At 45.3% G+C, this 17360-nt stretch overlaps 1 protein-coding gene across 1 annotated transcript in view; it reads left to right on the plus strand.

Moving 5' to 3' along the window:
• Positions 1-17360, plus strand: part of DCC (DCC netrin 1 receptor) — an 845884-nt gene that overhangs the window by 744859 nt on the left and 83665 nt on the right. The window contains exons 17-19 of the mRNA XM_088453001.1: positions 380-618; positions 3547-3685; positions 8233-8340. Coding sequence (XP_088309127.1) covers positions 380-618; positions 3547-3685; positions 8233-8340 — 486 coding nt within the window. The remainder of the gene's footprint in view (positions 1-379; positions 619-3546; positions 3686-8232; positions 8341-17360) is intronic.

Here is a 17360-nt window from a genome sequence, read left to right on the forward strand (position 1 = left end):
CAGTTTACTAAATCAATTTTAAGTCAATTCCTTATTATAATTTCGATAATCATATATCTACCTAATACCATTTTTTTGTTTCAGTTTAGATTAATATAGAGTGAACTTGATAATGTATTGCTCTTCGTTAATTAATTTAAAAAAAGAACTATACATCAAATATATATAATATTTAAATATATAAAACAGTATATACATTTATAAAAATTATAAATAATTCCTATTTTTCTTCTCTATTCCTCTCACACCATTTTCACCCTTACCATTATTTTGTATTTAACCCATTGTGTTATTCTTTGTGCATGGATGTATTATTTTATTATATTATTTATTTATATTTATTTATTTTTAAATATTAATTTACTGCATGATTACCCAGATCCATTGGATCCCTCAGAAAGTGAGTTTTATCCTTTTATTGACGATTTCCCTACCTCGGTCCCAGAAATGTCCACCCCCATGCTCCCACCAGTAGGTGTCCAGGCTGTTGCGTTAACGCACGACGCTGTGAGAGTCAGCTGGGCAGACAACTCTGTCCAAAAGAACCAGAAGACAGCCGAGGTTCGTTTCTACACTATCCGATGGAGGACCAGCTACTCTACCAGCTCGAAATATAAGGTATATTTTATTTCAGAATTTTTTTTCAACTTGTTTTCTTTTAACTTGTATATGCTTTTTTTAATTTATTTTACCACAATCAGTTGACTGTTTATTACATTAATTGCTCACTTTTTCTTTAGATACTGTATATATTACATTGCCTTTAAAGGACTCTTAAGTATATAATTTGTTATATTTATTTGGTATTTAAGCAAAATTGATGGATGAATGTATAAAAATTAGAGATGTGCAGGTTCAGTTTTACTCGAATATGTTCGGATCTCAAAAACGGCATCTTATTGGCTATCGGCTATCACGTGATTTGGATAGCCAACAAAATAAATCCAAACTAATCCGAACTTGCGATAATTTTGCCAAAAAGAACCGAGTAAAACCGAGCCCCCTCATCTCTAATAAAAATATTCTTATTGTGAGACGTTATGATTCAGGGCCGGATTAAGGGCCACATGGGCCTGTTGCTGAAAATTACCATAATGCTGCAATGATAATGGGCCTATTTTAATGTGGAGGGCTGGAGCTGTAGTCCCATCCTCTCCATTGTTATCCTGGCCCTGCTTTGGTTATGCTAGTAAATTGGCTTCCTGATCTCATCATTTAGTACAGTTAAGGTGCATACACACGGTACGATCTGCACAACCAACGATATCGCTGATCGATTTCCCTTCAAATTTTCTGTAGTGCAGGACAAACGATATTGGGGCTACACACTGAGAGATATCTATGAAAGATATCTTTCAGTGAAGTCATCCAGCCATATCTGTGAACATACAAATCGTGATGAAATTGTCCAAGTTGGCCTGCATGTACGGATGACCATAGATATAGTTATCGTCCATGCGGGGACGCGCATCATTGGTCGTTCACTGCAAAAAAAGGAATGATATTGCTATCGTTCATAGATATCGTACCGTGTGTACGCACCTTTAGATTGATTTCCCTTCCCAATAATACTATGATCTCCACCCAAACCTCATCTCTTCTATCATAATACAATCATTTTCGACATAATTGAGGGTGGGGACATTATAGAGGGTGGGATGTTTTGCCAATAGAAGAGCGGCAAGGTCCAATAATATCACAGAGAGCAGGAAAAATGTTGTCGGAAACGACAAACCAGTTTTGCTCATTGCCTATACACAGTGATAGCAGATAGCTGTGTATAGCATAAACTGTAAGGGCCTCAGGAGCAGGGCACAAATAAGCACTGAAATATGGGGGGAGATGTACCTAGCATTGGAGTGAGATAAAGTGGAGAGGTAAAGGCCCTCATTCAGAGGCGGTCGGAGGAGGCAAGCAGTCGTTCAGAAACTGGGCGGCCGCTTGCATCCTGACCGCCCGCCTCTGTTTCGGTCGCTAGGCTGTGGGTTTACACCCACAGCTCTAACGACCGCTCGGGTGATGGTCGCGATGGTCAGAGACCATCGCGACCATCGGGGCTTACGACGAGACCCTAGGGTAGGGTCTCACTTGTCGTAAGACCCGGAGAGCTTCTGGCTCTGTGATGTCAGTGGGGCCTCCCCCAAACGGTAGGCGTTCCCATGGGAACGCCTCCATTTGGGCTGCCACCCCCCGGCCCGCCTTCCAAATGGGGCGAGCTGTCAATCAACATCGACAGCTCGTCCCCTTTGGAAAGAGGCCCGCTACGACCGGCGCTGTCGGTCATAGCGGGTCTCACGCATGCGCACGAGGGAGCCGGCTCCCTCGTGCGCATGCGCACTGGCCAAACATCGAGGCGGCCGTGCGGTCGTAGACCATACGGCCGCCTCTGAATAAGGTCCAAAGTACCAACCATTCAGCTCCTAACTATCACTATTCAAACACAACCTATAAAAGGATTGATTGGTACTTTGTCTACACTTAAACCTGACTTACATCCAAATGTAAATGAGCCCCAAAGCTGTTAGTAAAGCTGCATACACACACAACGATTTTTTTAACAATTATCGTTAAACGATATCGTTTAAAGATAATCGTTTGAAAAAATCATTTACTTTCTGAGTCAAACGATGAACGATAATCGTTCATGCGCGTTAACGTTTGTAGTTTGTAGTTTGTAGTTCAGTCAGACTTATCAACTCAACGATTTTAATTAAGGGAATATGCAAAAATCGTTTGTAGTTCAAAAAAATCGTTCATTACACTTAAAAAAATCTGACATAATCTGACAGAAAATCGTTCATAATATCGTTCATAAAATCGTTGGTAACAAAATCGTTGTGTGTGTATGCAGCTTAAGATCTACTTGTAGATGAAATCACACTGATACATTTCAGGGCTTGCTCATGTATTGTGTTTTACAAGGGGATTCATATAAGTGACACGGGGAATCTTATTTGGAAGTGCATGTGGGATCATTGTGCCTTATAACTAATGCAGGGAAATGATACTAATGATCCCATTTGAATGTATATATATCTCTGTTTGTTTTTCATATTACAGCTACATAATGGGTGTAAAATACAATCGGGGAGATTACTAGACTCTTCACGGAGATTGCTGCTATTCCAGGGAGTCTCCTGACAATGAGAGAGAATTGGCAAGTACAGATGTGTCCTGTTACATCTTCGTTACTTACGCAGCATATCGCGCCACGCTTGGCGCGAGGTGTGTGCTTGCGAGCGGATACGTGCACAACGTTCCCACCTACACCGCCATAGGAATGCATGGTGCGATCGCAGTGCGCGCCATAGCGTAACTTTGCCTATGCTGCTGCGGGTAATCGCGAGGCGCGATCCGTGTGCACGTTTGTACCGCGATCGGCAAAGATATAGCAGGACACATCTGTATGCTCCAAGTCTTAGTACATCTGCCCCATGTTCCTTTAAGGTTCCCTTTTTCTCCCTTTGCATCAGATTTTGTGATGCCCCCATGTAACATTGGTTCCAGGTACTCTTGTTTATTGACGTTCTCTTCTTCCCCTGTAAGTCTGCTGACACAACTTCCTTAAGCCATACTGTGACGGGCCTGAAACCAAACACCATGTATGAGTTTTCCGTGATGATCACAAAAGGCAGAAGGTCGAGTACATGGAGCATGACCGCACACGCCACTACTTATGAGACAGGTAACAGCACACGCACAGTCTCGGTTCATGTTTTTAATCTCCTGTTGTCTTCTCCCTCAGCGTTTGTCATCTGTGTTTTCTGATCCGAAGACTATCTCCTATCATTACAGCAACGTTTTTTATTTTATTCACTTCCAGAATTTTGTGACATTGTGCAAAGTTTTAAGTAATGTGTTTTTTCCAACATTGGCTGCCAGACCTGACATTGTGGCAGAGCAGTCATTTGCCGTAGGCAGTCTGTCTCCATTGGGCCTAGGGTAACTGTATTTGACCTAGTGCTACTATACTCTGTGTATGATCAGTGTGGTACCTGTGAATGTATTTTATTATGCTCTCTATATTCTTTAATATTTGATATTAACAAATGTCTTAATCCAGAGATTTGCATTGGATTGAAACCCATCCAGACCTTTTTCCATGAACCCACATTATTAAATCATCCATACTGTTTAAGAAAATGCACAGATTTGCCTTTTATTAGGAGATCCCCACCCCACCCCCTGGTTCTCTATCTATTATATAATCTATCTAATATGGTATCAGTCTAGCACAGTTACAGCAAAGTTGGTAGGAGGCTCTGTCCCCTCCCTTTACAGCTCTCACAGGCTGCCTGATACGTGGACACTCAGCCTCCCTTATTCCCTTAGCCAGAGCTGTATGGATATAAGGAGGACTTTTCACTTTGGTGAGTGCCCACAGCCTGAGTACCCTTTATGTGGCTCCCTTCCAAGTATGCCCAGAGATCCATCCAAGCCCCGCACTGCATGGTTCACCCCACAAGCATCCCCGACTCGACCAGAGGACTCCTCCCAGTGGCAAACGCAGGATTTTCAGAGGGGGGTTTCCAAATGTTTAATTTTAGAGCGTGTGTGGCCTGTCAATGAAGAAGGCAGAATTAGTACTTAACCGGCTTTAATAAGCGTCATACAAAGGGTATTGTGTGTATTAATTCCAGCATATACAGCACCAGTGATCACAGTAACCCATTAGATGCGTCAGTAGGGCCATCCTGCCTGAGCTGAATGCATTTATTTTAGATGTGGGCACCATTCAAGACTATTGGAGCAAGTCCTGGAGCCTGAAGGAACAGAAGAAGAACCTAGCACTGCCATGGACATATATGTACATATTGGGCTCTATAGCAGTGCATCTAAACAGTGCATGTTTTCCAGATCTTCTAGTTGGTGCACAGATTATTTATTACTGGCTGATACATATTAAAAGATCCACAGGTGGTGCTAATTATTTCATTTGTGATACTGAGAAGAACATGCAGCACTAGTAACAATCTATTATATTACTATTTCTATTGTGGTCATGGTGTGGGCTGGTGAGAGGGGTTACCAAGCAGACGGAAACCCCCCCAGAGTTTGCCTATGCCTCCCCACAACCCCCCCTCCCCCCACCTCCCTAACTGGTCAGAAGGGGGCAGAGATGAGAGAAACGAGAAGGGGATAGAGATGGGAGAGAGAAAGAGGCTTGCGTATGGAGGTGGAGGACAGAGATGAGAGAAAATAAGACTATAGCCTCCTGTCTGTGCCTAGCACACCCACCCCTCCCTCTACTCGTGAGGGTGTTGGAATAATAACTAATAATAACTAATATGCTTTTTGTTACAACTATGGTTTGATAATAATGTTTAAAAAAACATATGTGACAGAAGACCAGGATGCGGATGTTGCAGTATAAAACACGCCAGGACAATGGCCTGACCTATCTGCTGCTACAAATGTGTACTTAATTACCAATCAGTTTACGCCATGTGACGTGAAATACATGGCGCAACTTAAACGCTGCGCCTCGGGTAGCAGCTTTCGGCCTTTCTAACTCCTGCCTAAATTTTGCGACAGATAGCAGATGTACGTAAACACGATTGTAGTGTACTGGGTACTTAGGATTTGTACTTTTGTCCCAATCATGGCAGGGCAAATTCACACATTGTGGCTGGTGCTGCGTGGCAGGACGGGGGGTGGAGCTCGGTCATAGCGGCCCCTGGTCTCTTGCCTTGTCCATATTGCACACTGCTGTGTCACACAAAGAAGCTTATGTAATGGGGTGCGGCTTGCAGCCACTGCGGGAACTCCTGCGAGTCTTCCCATATTTTTAAAGCGACAACCATTTTAAGGCGAAACCAGCTTGGTTTTGCCTTTCAAATGATTGCCGCTTTAAAAAATACGAAAAGATCCGCAGGAGTTCCCGCAGTGGCTGCAAGTTGCACCTCATTACATAAGCTTCTTTGTGTGACACAGCACTGAGCAACGGGACGCATGGCGTGGTTTAGTCACATTTCTCATTGTGCGCCAAATGGGGGCTGTTTGGCACAATTTGAGGGTAGATTATTGAGGACACAATTGTTCATTATTCTGTCTATTTTTAAACCAACTGTTTCCACTATCTCGCAGATCAGGATGTTAAACATTTTGTTTATTATATAAATGGGGCAGTTTCAGAGTAAAGCAAAAAAAGAGCAAGTTACAGTATTTTGCACCTTGGTAAAACCATGCTGCATGGCAGGTGTGGTAGATGTAAAATCTGCAAAGTGATTGAGGGGTCTATTTACTAAGCTGTGTTAGGAGATAAAGTGAACGGTGATAAGGTACCAGCCAATCAGCTCCTAACTGCCATCTCACAGACTGTGTTTGAAAAATGAGTTAGGAGCTGATTGGCTGGTACTTTATCATCGTTTACTTTATCTCCTAACACAGCTTAGTAAATAGACCCCTTAGATTTAAGAACGTCCAATCTCAGATCTAAATTGTAGTGTAACGAGGGGGGGGTTCCATTAGTGCTAATTACCCCTGAGGAAAAGTCTAATTCTGTGATGAACCCCGCTAATTGATTCTCTTGGCACAAGTATTTAGCTGTGAGGTATACCTTGGTCTAATTGGATTCCCCCCTAAAGCTAAAGCTGTTTTAGTGGGTTGGGTACCGATTCCCAACGGTCACAATGCAGACAGTCAGAATACCGGCAGTGATATACCGATGGTTAAAATCCCAATGTAATTTGGTAAGTATTCTAATTCCAGTCCTAGCCCTCCCCATCCGCAGTCTAACCTTAACTGTCCCAACCCGCAGCCTAACCCTAACCCTGGATCCGCAGCTTAACCCTATCCGTCACCTCCCGCAGCCTAATCCTAACCCACCCTTCTCGCAGCCTAACCCTAACTGTACCCTCATGCAGCCTAACCCCAACCGTCCCCTCCCGCAGCCTAACGATAACCGTCCTCTCCTGCAGCCTAACCCTAACGTCCTTTCCCGCAGCCTAACCCTAACCGTCCCCTCCCGCAGCCTAATCCTAACCCTCCCTTCTCACAGCCTAACCCTAACTGTACCCTCATGCAGCCTAACCCTAACCATCCCCTCCCACAGCCTAACCCTAACCGTCCTCTCCCGCAGTCTAACCTTAACCCACCCCTCCCACAGCCTAACCATAACCGTTACCTCCTGCAGCCTAACCCTAACCCACCCCTCCCGCAGCCTAACCCTAACCCACCCCTCCCACAGCCTAACCCTAACCCACCCCTCCCGCAGCCTAACCCTAACCCACCCCTCCCACAGCCTAACCCTAACCATCCCCTCCCGCAGCCTAACCCTAACCATCCCCTACTGCAGCCTAACCATGACTGTTCCCTCCCACAGCCTAACCCTAACCCACCCCTCCCGCAGCCTAACCGTAACCGTTCCCTCCCACAGCCTAACCCTAACCATCCCCTCCCACAGCCTAACCCTAACCATCCCTTCCTGCAGCCTAACCATAACTGTTCCCTCCCACAGCCTAACCCTAACCATCCCCTCCCACAGCCTAACCCTAACCATCCCCTCCTGCAGCCTAACCCTAACCCACCCCTCCCGCAGCCTAACCGTAACCGTTCCCTCCCACAGCCTAACCCTAACCATCCCCTCCTGCAGCCTAACCATAACTGTTCCCTTCCACAGCCTAACCCTAACCATTCCCTCCCACAGCCTAACCCTAACCCTCCCCCTAGTGCACAACCCTAACCCACCCATCCTGCAGCCTGACACTCGCCTTCTCCCTAGTGCCTAACCCTAACCATAATCGTCGGAATCTGTCTGGATTGTGGCCATAAGGATCACTGTCGGTATTGTGACCGTCGACATTTCAACTGTCGTGATCCTGACTACATCCCCTTTGCAACATGGCTTGTACCAGATACAAACTGTTTTTGATAAATGACCGTTACTGTGGGAGACGCTGCTATTTCAAAGATATTTTCCTTTGAGCAGAATGTATTGCACCATAGCAAGTTACAGCCGGTCACATCCGCTGAATATAATTGTATAGCTTTCATAGAAAGAGGAGATTGCTATAGACATTCAACATACTTCTTTCTTTCAGGCCAGAATAAAAAAATCAGACTCTGGGGCAGAAAAGTGTCAGGATGTCATAATTATATATGTGATTCTCCTGATAATCTCGTCTCCTGCTTCTGTTATGATTGTACATCCCATCAGCACCTTGAATACTGTACTGTTAATTTACACGTCATTCTTGGCCAAATATTTCTCTTTTTTTTTCACATTTTAAGCTCCAACATCTGCCCCGAAGGATTTAACGGTTATCACACGGGAGAGGAAGCCTCGGGCTGTTATAGTGAGCTGGCAGCCTCCGATTGAAACCAACGGCAAAATTACTGGTACTTTATATCTGCTTATTCTGCACTTTTTATTTTGGAAACCAAATGCTTAACTCTTTCACTATTTTTTTAGGACACTGTTTTTATTCCTTAGTGTATAGATTAGTGTCTAGATCAGTGGTCTCCAACGTTAATTGAGGTGTGAGCTACTTTAGAAAAATGAAACCTCCTGAAGAGCTACTAAAATTGTAAAACAAATAACCTGGCTAATAACCGAACAATTGAAGGTGATTTAATGAAAATTAAAAAGAAAATGTTTCACAGAAAATAAAAATGCATTTAATTATTACAGTGATATTGTTGTAGTTTGTACATAAGATGTAAGCACAGGCACATTTCACTGTTAATTACCGTCTCCAAGGAGGTGCGTGCAGGAGAGCAGCAAAAGATATAGGCAGGGCTGCTGTGTGATTCTCTGGCATTGCTGGGCAGGAGTCACTTGCTCTGCCATAGTGTAGACGCCGTGGGTGGAACCACGGGGTAGCACGTCAGGTTATTGCTGCGTCAGTCAGTCAGTTGGTGTGGCTCCCCTATTTGAATTTCGGACTGCGCTGCAGCCCCACCTATGGAGCCACCACTGGTCAGGAACAGTATCGGGATTAACACATGGTGGATGCAGAAGATCCATCCCCAAGCCTCAAACAGTCACGGAAGTCAGGCTACTCCCGCGCATCACTCCCACAGGACGGATCTGTTCCAAGTATCCGCACAGTACACGCTCAGCTGTTGCCCAGAAATGCCCATTTCACCAAAAGTTAAATTTGGCAACGCTCAGACCGAAATGTGTAATCTCCCTCCGTTCATGGCGCAATCTGCGATTGCTTTGGACAGCGCATTTGCGCAGTTTGCTGATGTCCTCGGGCAGGGCCATAGGTAGGGATGTGTGAGTGGTGCCGCCACACAGGGTGCCAAGGGCGGCACCGTCGCTGCCCCACGGCACCTACATGTGGCTTGCAGGCTGCCTGAAATGGCACCTTGCAACCAGTAGCGCTACGGCAGAGCCGCACAGAGCATCCAAGGGACACTCTGTGCAGACACCATGCAGCCTGTGGAGCTGCCTATAGCGTCCTTAGAGCTGGTGGCCCCGCCCCCCTAGGCATGACATTATGATGTCACATGCTTCGGGTGCTGGGCTGGCACAGGGCGGTATAAAGCCCCGTTTAGGTCCTCTCCGTGGGATGCTCCTGCTTTTGGACTGACTTAGATTAAAACCCCAAATACATACTGTGATACGTTTGTGTTTCACATACGACGTCAGAAAGGCTTTTGCTGTGTCCTCATTGCCGGCAATGCGGGCTATACCACTAACACCATCTATAAATGATGTAATTGGTTCTGTGACAAACAGCAATATGCTATACTTGCCGCTGTTTTCTAAATACAGAACTGAGGATATAAAACCATTTAGTTCATTCTAAATGGAGCCTAAGACCGTTGAGATGGTTCCAAGTGCTCCAAGCATTATTTTTTCCACCAGTGTCTGAGATGACTATTTACTAATAAAGTACAAATGAGCAAGAACCCATGCAGGGCATTTGCTGGGAAAGTAGAGTGACCAAATCTCATTGCTAATTGGCTGCTGTAAGTTACTAACAAGCCCCGCTGCATCCGTTATGTCTAAGCACCGTATACACATTAATAAACAGCTCTTAATGACTCAGTTTGTTCCCTTAATGTATTTTCTCTGTAATAAAATCATCTACTGTACCAGGAGGATACCATCAGAACTTAGATGAAGATTGGATCACATCTAAGTCATATAATGGAGAATATATTCCAGCTATGGGACCTTCTGTACTATGCTGAATGCTTTTTATAATTGCGCGAGCCATGCCTGAACATAATAGGGTCAATTCAATTACTGTAGCTGTGATGTGCGTATATTGCATTCCAGAATGGGACCCCTATATTTGCCTCGTAGGAGAATCAGCCAAGTAGTGGCTGCCGTAATAAGTAAATATGTCCGCAGCTGTACAAAAAGGCGATGACCTCTAATTAATTGGACCCCAATAAATTGCATTTACAAATTACCCCACTGTTTTCCCATCTTTGCCACCTCCATTCTCAAGAAATAGTTTAGCTCACAGAGACTGTAGGAGCAGACGATTGATGAAAGAGTCTGTACGGCATTATTAACAAATAGCTATCGTGATTAACTTTATGATTAAAGAACCATCTGAATGATGGGCTTCCAGATGAAATTCCCACCCCTGTACCCAATAGGACTACACTACAAGATCACTGTTATAATACCACGCAACTCATAACACATAAACTGATGATTACACTGTACAACAAATTAATACTTTTGTTTCCTTTCTAAAAATAGTCATACATTACTAATTTGAGGTCAAGAAAAACTAAAATGATTTCAGAATGTTTTTACTAGCTGTATTTTTTGAGCTACACTACTTGCACTATACTGTATGTACATTAGTAATATAGTCATAGTGAAAAGCTATTTTAAAATAATCTGATACTTTCTCGATAGAAAATAAATAACAGTTGTTTTAATTCAATCAATCACAAATAAGAACACAAAACGAAACAAACATACAGCATACGAAACAAACATACAGCATAGGAAAGTACTATGTAATATAGTGGCCTATTCATGGGGGCGCTTTCTCTTTGCTTGTCGCTTGTATTCCTCTTCTGGGGCCTCTCTTGTCACTGTCCAACAGTAGTGATCACCTGCCCTGATATCTTTGTTCCATTGCTGAAATGTCTTGGTGGAACCGCTCACTATGCTTGTCACTCAGTGCACCACAGTTATCTTGTGTGGGTAATCCCGTGAATCGCATATATTTGAATAGGGGAGGGGACAAATAACTGATTCATTTAATTGGGTCATTAGGCCCCGCCCCCTCTGCGCAGAACGCAGATTGCTGGTAAGATTCTCTCCATTCTGCCCACATCACTAGGAATACCCCTACATCATCATAAATGGGATATATCTCGGAACTCAGAGCTAACTGAGAGTTTTAATGTCATATTCATTCTTTGCATGCTGACATCAATTAGAAGTAACTATTTTCACATAGGAAACATTTTCATTGTTGTGCAGTGTTACCTGTCTTGGGGAAATGACAGAGCAGTAAGTTATTTATCAGGCTTTGTAAATGCTTATTGTTAGAATAGTATCGCTAAAGTAGAACGACAGACGCTGTGTGATTCCATGAGCTTCATCTACCACACGATGAACAGCTGCGTTGTACTTTCATCTGAATTTTAAACAATGTTTCTTTTGTTATTACGAGGTCTATTGCTCCTTCACCTGCTCTCCTGGCATTTTCAGAAGTTTAGGGGAATTCTCCCAGACCCTCCCCCAAACCTGCCCACTCCCCTTATTACATGAATTGCGGCATCTCACAGCCGGGGGGGATCAAAGTTTTAGCAATTCCACTTACAAAATGGTATTTTGGGGCTGATGCAGATTGGAGCGTAAGTCAGATGGATCTTTCACCTATTCGCAGAAGACTGCATCTTCCCCATAGCCGAGCGCAGACAGTTCCGGGCACTTCAGAGTCCTACGCAACCCAGTCACAGCTCCATTTGCGGCTGAAGGGTGAAGTGCTCGGAAATACGATGATGGCTACGGAGCCAAGAGTATGGATTGTAGCGTTCTGGCCACAGAGATGATGAGTACACATTTAGGGCTCTATTCATTATGTTAATTATTGGGGTGCGAAAGGATTCCAATAATTGATTGTCAAACTCAACGCGAGCACCGTAGCGGAGACAGCTGATCCGAAAATCAGTTTTCTCTCTTTCTGAGCAGTGAAACTAGTGGTCACGCATTGCGCACAAAAGCCCCTGCATCTGGCGGAAGGAGCTGGACAGGGGCTGAGGGATTTGAAAGGATCCATCTTTGCAACCCAGGACTAATTCCCATAGGGAAGGAGCGGGTTGTGGTAGCAAACACCATCTGAAGATGCCGAATGCTCCTGCAGTCAAGCTCCAAAAATATTGTATTTTGGAGCTTGATGATTTTCTGTCCCCATACTGGTGTATGGGGATAGCGGGCCATGCAGGGAGAGTGAGGTAAGCAGGAGATATCTGTGATACTAGTGTATGGGGACAGCGGGCCATTCCAGGAGAGGAAGGTAAGCAGGAGATATCTGTGATACTAGTGTATGGGGACAGCGGGCCATTCCAGGAGAGGAAGGTAAGCAGGAGATATCTGTGATACTAGTGTATGGGACAGCGGGCCATTCCGGGAGAGGAAGGTAAGCAGGAGATATCTGTGATACTAGTGTATGGGGACAGCGGGCCATTCCAGGAGAGAAAGGTAAGCAGGAGATATCTGTGATACTAGTGTATGGGGACAGTGGGCCATTCCGGGAGAGAAAGGTAAGTAGGAGATATCTGTGATACTAGTGTATGGGGACAGCTGGCCATTCCGGGAGAGGAAGGTAAGTAGGAGATATCTGTGATACTAGTGTATGGGGACAGCGGGCCATTCCGGGAGAGGAAGGTAAGCAGGAGATATCTGTGATACTAGTGTATGGGGACAGCGGGCCATTGTGCGAGAGGAAGGTAATCAGGAGATATCTGTGATACTAGTGTATGGGGACAGCGGGCCATTCCAGGAGAGGAAGGTAAGTAGGAGATATCTGTGATAGTAGTGTATGGGGACAGCGGGCCATTCCAGGAGAGAAAGGTAAGCAGGAGATATCTGTGATAGTAGTGTATGGGGACAGCGGGCCATTCCAGGAGAGAAAGGTAAGCAGGAGATATCTGTGATAGTAGTATATGGGGACAGCGGGCCATTCCGGGAGAGGAAGGTAAGCAGGAGATATCTGTGATACTAGTGTATGGGGACAGCGGGTCATGCCGGGAGAGAAAGGTAAGCAGGCGATATCTGTGATAGTAGTGTATGGGGACACACGGGCCATTCCGGGAGAGGAAGGTAAGCAGGAGATATCTGTGATACTAGTGTATGGGGACGGTGGGCCATTCCGGGAGAGAAAGGTAAGCAGGAGATATCTGTGATACTAGTGTATGGGGACAGCGGGCCATTCCGGGAGAGGAAGGTAAGCAGGAGATATCTGTGATACTAGTGTATGGGGACAGCAGGCCATACCGGGAGAGGAAGGTAAGCAGGAGATATCTGTGATACTAGTGTATGGGGACAGTGGGCCATTCCGGGAGAGAAAGGTAAGCAGGAGATATCTGTGATAGTAGTGTATGGGGACAGCGGGCCATTGTGCGAGAGGAAGGTAATAAGGAGATATCTGTGATACTAGTGTATGGGGACAGCGGGCCATTCCAGGAGAGGAAGGTAAGTAGGAGATATCTGTGATACTAGTCTATGGGGACAGCGGGCCATTCCAGGAGAGAAAGGTAAGCAGGAGATATCTGTGATAGTAGTGTATGGGGACAGCGGCCCATTCCGGGAGAGAAAGGTAAGCAGGAGATATCTGTAATATTAGTGTATGAGGACAGCAGCCATTCCGGGAGAGGAAGGTAAGCAGGAGATATCTGTGATAGTAGTATATGGGGACAGCGGGCCATTCCGGGAGAGGAAGGTAAGTAGGAGATATCTGTGATACTAGTGTATGGGGACAGCGGGCCATGCCGGGAGAGGAAGGTCAGCAAGAGATATCTGTGATAGTAGTGTATGGGGACAGCGGGCCATGCCGGGAGAGGAAGGTAAGCAGGAGATATCTGTGATATTAGTGTATGAGGACAGCGGCCATTCCGGGAGAGGAAGGTAAGCAGGAGATATCTGTGATAGTAGTATATGGGGACAGCGGGCCATGCCGGGAGAGGAAGGTCAGCAGGAGATATCTGTGATAGTAGTGTATGGGGACAGCGGGCCATCCGGGAGAGAAAGGTAAGCAGGAGATATCTGTGATACTAGTGTATGGGGACAGCAGGCCTTACCGGGAGAGGAAGGTAAGCACGAGATATCTGTGATACTAGTGTATGGGGACAGTGGGCCATTCCGGGAGAGAAAGGTAAGCAGGAGATATCTGTGATAGTAGTGTATGGGGACAGCGGGCCATTGTGCGAGAGGAAGGTAATAAGGAGATATCTGTGATACTAGTGTATGGGGACAGCGGGCCATTCCAGGAGAGGAAGGTAAGTAGGAGATATCTGTGATACTAGTCTATGGGGACAGCGGGCCATTCCAGGAGAGAAAGGTAAGCAGGAGATATCTGTGATAGTAGTGTATGGGGACAGCGGCCCATTCCGGGAGAGGAAGGTAAGCAGGAGATATCTGTGATACTAGTGTATGGGGACAGCGGGTCATGCCGGGAGAGAAAGGTAAGCAGGAGATATCTGTGATAGTAGTGTATGGGGACAGCGGGCCATTCCGGGAGAGAAAGGTAAGTAGGAGATATCTGTGATACTAGTGTATGGGGACAGCGGGCCATTCCGGGAGAGAAAGGTAAGCAGGAGATATCTGTGATAGTAGTGTATGGGGACAGCGGCCATTCCAGGAGAGAAAGGTAAGCAGGAGATATCTGTAATATTAGTGTATGAGGACAGCAGCCATTCCGGGAGAGGAAGGTAAGCAGGAGATATCTGTGATAGTAGTATATGGGGACAGCGGGCCATTCCGGGAGAGGAAGGTAAGTAGGAGATATCTGTGATACTAGTGTATGGGGACAGCGGGCCATGCCGGGAGAGGAAGGTCAGCAGGAGATATCTGTGATAGTAGTGTATGGGGACAGCGGGCCATGCCGGGAGAGGAAGGTAAGCAGGAGATATCTGTGATATTAGTGTATGAGGACAGCGGCCATTCCGGGAGAGGAAGGTAAGCAGGAGATATCTGTGATAGTAGTGTATGGGGACAGCGGCCATTCCAGGAGAGAAAGGTAAGCAGGAGATATCTGTAATATTAGTGTATGAGGACAGCAGCCATTCCGGGAGAGGAAGGTAAGCAGGAGATATCTGTGATAGTAGTATATGGGGACAGCGGGCCATTCCGGGAGAGGAAGGTAAGTAGGAGATATCTGTGATACTAGTGTATGGGGACAGCGGGCCATGCCGGGAGAGGAAGGTCAGCAGGAGATATCTGTGATAGTAGTGTATGGGGACAGCGGGCCATGCCGGGAGAGGAAGGTAAGCAGGAGATATCTGTGATATTAGTGTATGAGGACAGCGGCCATTCCGGGAGAGGAAGGTAAGCAGGAGATATCTGTGATAGTAGTATATGGGGACAGCGGGCCATGCCGGGAGAGGAAGGTCAGCAGGAGATATCTGTGATAGTAGTGTATGGGGACAGCGGGCCATTCCGGGAGAGAAAGGTAAGTAGGAGATATCTGTGATATTTCCTGCTTGACCTTTTTGATGAATGGCCCGAAAACTAAATATATACAATTGCAGGTGAAAATGCGCATTTATATCTGCTTTTGTAGAAATTAAGTGATGATGCACAGACCCCTTAGGGGGAAATGTATCATCAGTAGATAAGTGTGAAATGCGTCCCGCGCATTTTGACATTTATATCAACATCCACAAGTATTAAAGCAGTTACCAGGGTTACCTGTCAGTATAGTATGTGTACTGTTTCCATCAGTGCATGGCTGGGAGCATCGGTGGTGTCCATCTGCGTATGAGTTCTTGCAGGGTTTTTGTGATATCTCATGTATCTGCATAGGGGCCGGCTAGGAAGCAAGACTCTGCATATCAGTACAAAGCTGGTGCGCTACAGGACTTGCTGAGATCGCCGGAGGGGAGAGTTTTCTCTCCTTCACTCCGGCGGCGGAGATATTAATACATTTCGATGTTATTGCTTCCTTCTTTACCGCAATAAGAGGCAGAGATGGAGCAGCTTTAGCGGCATGACACGTACCCTAATAATACATCTATCTCTTAGTTCCATGCAAGAAATCCAGGAGCCCTTATGCTGGGTACACGCTATGCGATATATCGTTCGTACAGCCGACAAACGATGTATTGCTAAGTGCATCTGTCTGTGTGTACAGCAGATACGTCTGTGAACTACAGTACGTCATTCACAGACATATCGTTACGGCCCTGCAGCACGACAGATGCCAATATACCTTGCAGATTTTTCGGTACATCTGCCGGTGTATACAGACAACCACATGACTGACTTTTACACTGGAACCATCGACACTGACATCACAACTGGGAAAGCAAATTTGAAATGCCTGCCCAGTTATGGTGCATACACACGGTCAGATTTTTCCTTCAGATATGAACGATAACGATTTAAAAATCGTTCAGTCGTTCATATCTGAAGGAAAATCTGACATATCTGACATGCCTGAACGATGGACGATCAACGATGCGCGTTCCCGTTTGTCAGATAACGATATCTGAAATCTGATGTGTTTGCAGTCAGACTTGGACGATTCCATTCATTTTAATGCAGTCAAAAATCGTTCAATCGTTCAAATCGTTCAAAACTTTGGTCAAATCGTTCAAATCGTTCAGATCGTTTAATCGTTCAATCGTTCATCTGACAAATCTGACAAGTCTGACAAATCTGACCGTGTGTATGCTCCATTATGATGTTTCGGCAGACATATCATGCTGCCAATTCGTAAGTGTGGATACTTACTAAAGTCAGTGTATCAGTCCATCAATCAGTGGTTCCTTTGGCTTAGTCGACTGGCATTGGTCCATCTGGGATCGTGGGCAGATTGATTCTTCTACCAAAGTGGGCAAAATCCGATCTATTACTATACATCTCTTGATTGAGAAAGTAAAGTACCTGATTTAATTTTAGTTTAAGTCCCTACATGGGGATGGCACCCATAGACAAGATACAGGTCCGTTATAAATAACATGCAACCCCAATGCACAGTCACTAATCCTGACGGACAGGAGCTCGACAGGTTTTCAGGCTTTTAGCTTCTGGGATGAGTCCCCGGCAAATAAAAATTCCACATAGATGTGCAACAGGGTTACAAACTGCATCATTCATCATAATTGGAAGTGACTGAAGCTGGTACTTACCACATGGAAAGAATAATCTGTTATGATGTTGATACTGCAACTACGAATACATAATGCAGGACCAGGGCCATTAATAATTC

Source organism: Taudactylus pleione, unplaced genomic scaffold (assembly GCF_031769625.1).
Source record: "Taudactylus pleione unplaced genomic scaffold, aTauple2 ptg000562l, whole genome shotgun sequence".
Taxonomy (NCBI): domain Eukaryota; kingdom Metazoa; phylum Chordata; class Amphibia; order Anura; family Myobatrachidae; genus Taudactylus; species Taudactylus pleione.